At 38.9% G+C, this 6,424-nt stretch overlaps 2 protein-coding genes across 9 annotated transcripts in view; one reads left to right on the top strand and one right to left on the bottom strand.

Annotated features, from left to right (window-relative positions):
* The window catches only part of LOC128625477 (BOLA class I histocompatibility antigen, alpha chain BL3-7-like), a 6,652-nt gene extending 6,541 nt beyond the window's left edge, over positions 1-111 (bottom strand). For all 6 annotated transcript variants that reach the window (XM_053653805.1, XM_053653807.1, XM_053653809.1 and 3 more), the window contains exon 1: positions 1-111. This exon is cut by the window's left edge and continues 82 nt beyond it. In XM_053653805.1, coding sequence (XP_053509780.1) covers positions 1-18 — 18 coding nt within the window. In that variant the 5' untranslated portion in view covers positions 19-111.
* mmab (metabolism of cobalamin associated B) overlaps positions 1-5,823 on the top strand; it is a 47,193-nt gene extending 41,370 nt beyond the window's left edge. For all 3 annotated transcript variants that reach the window (XM_053653817.1, XM_053653818.1, XM_053653820.1), the window contains exons 7-8: positions 5,289-5,561; positions 5,681-5,823. In XM_053653817.1, the coding sequence (XP_053509792.1) occupies positions 5,289-5,528 (240 nt within the window). In that variant the 3' untranslated portion in view covers positions 5,529-5,561; positions 5,681-5,823. The remainder of the gene's footprint in view (positions 1-5,288; positions 5,562-5,680) is intronic.
* Positions 5,824-6,424: the final 601 nt, after the last annotated feature.

Raw genomic sequence — 6,424 nt, 5'->3', positions numbered from 1 at the left:
TCTAATCCAATCTCTCATCCAATACAACACTGAACTAACACACAAACACACACAAATATTAATAATTTACTGATAATAACTTCCACTGAGCTGAGAGAAAGTTACAGATCCTCTGATACTCCTGTGTTCAGTTCGAATTTTCCGCCTCTCACGGAGAGTATTTATACCAACGCGCTCTGACCAATCAGAACTCAGAATATCGACCAATCAGAAGTCAGGCTTCAGCGCGTCACCGGTTTCTGAGGAGAACTGAGGAGAGCAGGATTATACTGAAAGTAAAAGCAGGAGATGATGGAGGAGGAAAGAGTTTATGATCATGACTCAGTTTATCTTCATCTACTTCAACTAAAACTACATTTAAAATACATATTATTGTTATTATTTATACTTATATTACACATATTAAACTGAACAATAATTTACTGTCCTTACAAAAGAAATGTAGTTTGTTTACATTTAGCTTGTTGACATTGTGCTAGATTCAATAAATATATCTACTTTTAAATAAATGATAAAAACACGTGAATATTACTTGTATATAATGAGTTAATAATAATTCAGTTTAAATATAAACTCTTATTCCTCTGTGTTGTGAAAGTACAGTATATAATCATGTTAATAAAGCTTGAGCTGTAAAATGGCTGCTCTCTCTCTCTCTCTCTCTCTCTCTCTCTCTCTCATATGAAAATGATCAGGGCATGTCAGGGTAGTTGTTCATGACCTGAAATGTGTTTCTCTGTTATTTTTAGGACTCAGATGAAGATCAGACCACATTTAAGGAGTAATTCATGCAGAAATAGAGATGATTCCGAATGTTTTTATTGATTTTTTTGATAAGAGGAAAAAACCATAAACACAAAGACACAGCGAACATCTCCATATGTCTAATAATATTTATAACCTGTACAGAGAGTATATACAAGCAATGCAGCCATATGCCTGCAATATCAGCTGGTCCTTATTTTTCAAACATTCTTCCAAATTGGACTGCAGCTGACTTACTGACAAAGTCAGGATATTATGTAGGTGAGAGTCAGTTAGTTTGCTTCTCAGTTTAAACTTGTTCAAGTTCATCAGACTGAAAGTCTGTTCACAGAGGTAGGTACTGCCAAACAGAGACAGCATAACTTGTGCCTGTTTGCAGATCTTTGTGTACCTGTTTTCTGGGACACATTTGTAGAAGTCTGTCAAGGAAAGGGACCTGAACTTGTGTTGGAGTTCTGAATCACACTGAAGCTCAATTAGTTCCGTCTGAAGATCATCACTGACTGTGTCCACACTGATGGTGAAGGGTTGAGCAAACCACTCAAAGTCAGTAGCATTGTGTCTGAAGTCCTCAAAGCGACTGTCAAACTCCTGGATAAGGTTGCTGAGAACAGCATCATACTCGGGTACCTTCTCTTTCATCATGCCTGCCTCTCAGACAGGGAAGACAGGGAAAATGGGCTAAATTTCCTGGATGTGGAGATGAGAGAGCGAGAGGAACAGTGTGAGACTGGGAGTGAAAGAAGAGAAAAGCAGGCATGTAAAAACAGAGGGAGGCAAATAGAATAAATAACTGACAAAACAAGGAAATAAATCCATGATCATTTAAGAGAACTCTGACAGAAATTTTATCAGCTTGATTAACAAAAAATACCAAAGCTGACACCTCTGGATATAAATGCAAACTAAATATAAGTATTATTATTATTATTATTATTAATAATAATAATAATAATAATAACTGCACATAAAACTATGGTGAATATTATAATTGTGAATGTTAGCTGCTGAGAGATGTCTTCCGAGCAGCAGTAGTTTTTGTTTGAAGGCTCTGACGTGATAAAAAAGCTGGGTGATAATCTGGTCTTTTCCCTGGAGCTGAACATTTAAAACACTGAGCAGCTCTGTGACGTCCACCAGGAAAGCCAAGTCAGAAAACCATTACTTATCCATGGGCACTTGAATACTATCAATCTTGCTTTCCTGAAAAGCTCTGATCTCATCACGCAGATCAAAAAATCTCCTGAGAACTTTTCCTCTGCTCAGCCATCTAACCTCCTGGTGGTACAACACATCACCATATTGCACATCCATCTCATCCAACAGTACCTTGAACTGCAGGTGAGAGAGCGCCCTGGAGCGTATATCATTCACCATTTTGACGACGTCACGCATCACATCCACAAGCCCGATGGATTGGGCACATAGCTGTTCTTGATGTAAAATACAGGAAATCTGATAGCTGGCCCGTGTGGCACTTTCTTGAGCTGATGAAGGACGTAGCAGCACGGTCTGCTCAGATCGAAGTTTAGCAAGCAGCTCGTTAGCCTTCTGTTTTCATGCCTCGCCGCTGTCCTTTGAGAAAGCTAAAGAATGTTTTGTTTCATAATGACGACGGATATTTCATCTCTTTCAAAACAGCAACTGACTGCTTGCAAACTAGACACACTGCTTTTGAATTGATTTCAGTAAATAAAAAGTCAACTTGCCAAACCTTTTTAAATTTCCTCTTGTCTGTGTGCCACTGCCTGGATCTCTCCATTATCACCTGTTTGTGACTGTCGCAAAGCACACAGGCCTTGAAGTACACATTTACATTAAATAAAAGTCAAATTCACTTATATTCTCTACATTTAATTTCAATTTACATTTTTTGTAGCTCAAAAATAAATAAATAAAATGTTACGTTAAATTAGAAATGAAGATCAACATCAATTACACACACACACACACCCAAAGTATTTATTTATTTATTTATAAATAAATAAATAAATACTTTATACAATGAGATTTAAATTTCTCTTAACAAACTTGACACTTAAAAATGATTGAGAAAGAGAACGTGGTGTTTCAGGAATCTTCTCTGTTCTTCATGAGAATGATCTGTTTATTTATGAGATGTTGACGTGTAGACTTTAGACCAGACAATACAAACTTAAATTACCAACTTGAACTTAAAAAGGCTCTGGAACCATTTTGCCGGCAAGTTACACATTTACATTTATTTATTCAAAATAATCTTTTATAAAAAGATTGATCAAAACACTCTCTCTCTCTCTCTCTTTTTTAGGTCTAAGATGTAACAGTAATTGTTTTAATAGCAATTGTTTTAGTCAAAAGAGTTTTTATACATGTTAGTTATTTACTTATCAGATTTAATCATATTTCAAACTGACATGCAGAACACTTGCACAGCACTCAGAAATCATTTTAATCTTAGGCTAGAGCTAATAAATAAATAAATAAATAAATAAGCACAGTTCCTACTGTCTTTCAGGCTAACTTGCTAACCGCTCTTGGCTGTTAATGTTAAAGTGATACATGATACCAAATAATAATAATAATAATAATAATAATAATAATAATAATAATAATAATACGCCTGAATTCAGTCAGGATAATCCAAACATCTGATTTATTTTGAAATATAAAGTTAGTTTAAATAAGTAAGAGATCCCACAGTGCATTAGATATCCAGCTAGCTATGACGTATTTTGCTTAAACAAAGCTAGCAAGCGAAAACTGGAGGATGTCATTCAGGAGTCTTACATACAGTGCATCCGGAAAGTATTCACATCGCTTCACTTTTTCCACATTTTGTTATGTTACAGCTTTATTCCAAAATAGATTAAATTCATTATTTTCCTCAAAATTCTACAAACAATTCCCCATAATGACAACATGAAAGATGTTTGTTTGAAATCTTTACAAATTTATTAAAAATAAAAAACAAAAAAAGCACATGTACATAAGTATTCCCAGCCTTTGCTAAATACTTTGTTGAAGCACCTTTGGCACCAATTACAGCCTCAAGTCTTTTTGAGAATGATGCTACAAGCTTGGCACACCTATTTCTGGGCAGTTTCTCCCATTCTTCTTTGCAGGACCTCTCAAGCTCCATCAGGTCGGATGGGGAGCGTCGGTGCACAGCCATTTTCAGATCTCTCCAGAGATGTTCAATCGGGTTCAAGTCTGGGCTCTGACTGGGACACTCAAGGACATTCACAGAGTTGTCCTGTAGCCACTCCTTTGTTATCTTGGCTGTGTGCTTAGGGTCGTTGTCCTGTTGGAAGATGAACCTTCACCCCAGTCTGATGTCCAGAGCGCTCTGGAGCAGGTTTTCATCAAGGATGTCTCTGTACATTGCTGCATTCATCTTTCCCTTGATCCTGACTAGTCTCCCAGTTCCTGAAAAACATCCCCACAGCATGATGCTGCCACCACCATGCTTCACTGTAGGGATGGTATTGGCCAGGTGATGAGTGGTGCCTGGTTTCCTCCAGACATGACGCTTGTCATTCAGGCCAAAGAGTTCAATCTTTGTTCAATCTTTGGTCTGAGAGTCCTTCAGGTGCCTTTTGGCAAACTCCAGGCGGGCTGTCATGTGTGTTTTACTGAGGAGTGGCTTCTGTCTGTCCACTCTACCCTACAGGCCTGATTGGTGGAGTGCTGCAGAGATGGTTGTTCTTCTGGAAGGTTCTCCTCTCTACACAGAGACACAGAGCTGGAGCTCCGTCAGAGTGACCATCGGGTTTTTGGTCAACTCCATGACTAAGGCCCTTCTCCCCCGATCGCTCAGTTTGGCCGGGAGACCAGCTCTAGGAAGAGTCCTGCTGGTTCCAGACTTCTTCCATTTACGGATGATGGAGGCCACTGTGCTCATTGGGACCTTCGATGCTGCAGAAATGTTTCTGTACCCTTCCCCAGATCTGTGCCTCGATACAATCCTGTCTCGGAGGTCTCCAGACAATTCCTTGGACTTCATGGCTTGGTTTGTCTTCTGATATGCATTGTTAACTGTGGGACCTTATATAGACAGGTGTGTGCCTTTCCAAATCATGTCCAATCAACTGAATTTCCCACAGATGGACTCCAATCACGTTGTAGAAGCAGCTCAAGGATGATCAGTGGAAACAGGATGCACCTGAGCTCAATTTTGAGTGTCATGGCAAAGGCTGTGAATACTTATGTACATGTGCTTTTTTTGTTTTTTATTTTTAATAAATTTGCAAAGATTTCAAACAAACATCTTTCACGCTGTCATTATGGGGTATTGTTTGTAGAATTTTGAGGAAAATAATGAATTGAATCTATTTTGGAATAAGACTGTAACATAACAAAATGTGGGAAAGTGAAGCGCTGTGAATACTTTCCGGATGCACTGTATGTGGAATCTATGGTACTGGTACTAAAAGTTCTCGTGCTTCTGTTTGTTGAAAAAGCCTCTTTAAGACTCGTCTGTATTCCACACGTGTGACTCTGGTTTCTTCTCTTGTCCTCTCACTGTGGGTTATGTTCTGCAGTCTGGGGGGAAAAGCAGCGCCGCCCTGCATGTGGCTAGATCTGTGTTTCACCGGGCCGAGAGCTGGTCAGTGACACACACACACACACACACACACACACACACACACACACACACACACACACACACTCTCTGTAGATCTGCATTATTGTTTAGCATGTATCATTATGATGTCATTGTTGGTTCACACGTGTCACTTCCTGTGTCTCTGCAGCGTGGCTCCTATAGTGCGTTCAGGTGAGGCCGATCCCGACGTCAGCAAATATCTCAACAGGTGAAACTCAGGAGTTTGTTCCAAATCTTCCCTTAAACTCTGATTTAAAACAAACAGAAATGCTGAACCTTTATGTTTCACTTCTTTACCTGCTCTGAAGTCCTGCCTTTATTCCACAGGTTGAGTGATTACCTGTTCACACTGGCCAGATACACAGCTATGAAAGAAGGAAACATGGAGAGGATCTACAGGAGACCCGAATGAACTTCCACAAAATCAGAAATAAACTTTCTTTTAACAAAATTATTCGGTTCCTCCAGATGTTTATCTAAATCACATTTATCTCGACTCTGTGCTGAAAACTTCTCTCTCCCTCCTGACACTAACACTAGGTGGCGCTTTAACGCTGGGTTTGAATCACACTGAATTATGAGCATGTTTACTGTATGAACATTTCCTGCTGAATTCTGATCTCTGCCACTAAAACACGACATTGTTATTAAGACTAAACTTCACTGGCTGTAGAGTTTCACTGAGATTGTGCTCGTGTTGGTTCTGTGTAGATTTTTTTAAGTTTTAGCTGCGAGTCAGAGGGCCCCAAAGCCAGAGCCTGCCCTGCATGTATAGTCGCTTTTATTAAAGCCTGTAATATAAGGCTATTCTGTTATATATAATTAAATTGTTTAACAGGGGATGAGGGCGTTTGTGGGTCTGTGCTCAGGGGCCCATTGACTACGTTTACATGAACAACAATAATCTAATTATTGACCTTATTCTGAATAAGACAATATTCTGATTAAGGTGTTTACATGAGTTGCTTTTAGAATATTCCATTGTCTCCTAATCCATCCCTGTTTATTAGTGAAAATGCTGAAACTGAACATATCAGAGTGAACTGTTTAGAACTCAGATGTTCTACATGT

The sequence above is a fragment of the Ictalurus furcatus genome, chromosome 22, assembly GCF_023375685.1.
Source record: "Ictalurus furcatus strain D&B chromosome 22, Billie_1.0, whole genome shotgun sequence".
NCBI lineage: Eukaryota > Metazoa > Chordata > Actinopteri > Siluriformes > Ictaluridae > Ictalurus > Ictalurus furcatus.
The sequence above is the reverse complement of the archived record's forward strand: the minus strand, read 5'-3'. Positions and strand labels throughout refer to the sequence as shown.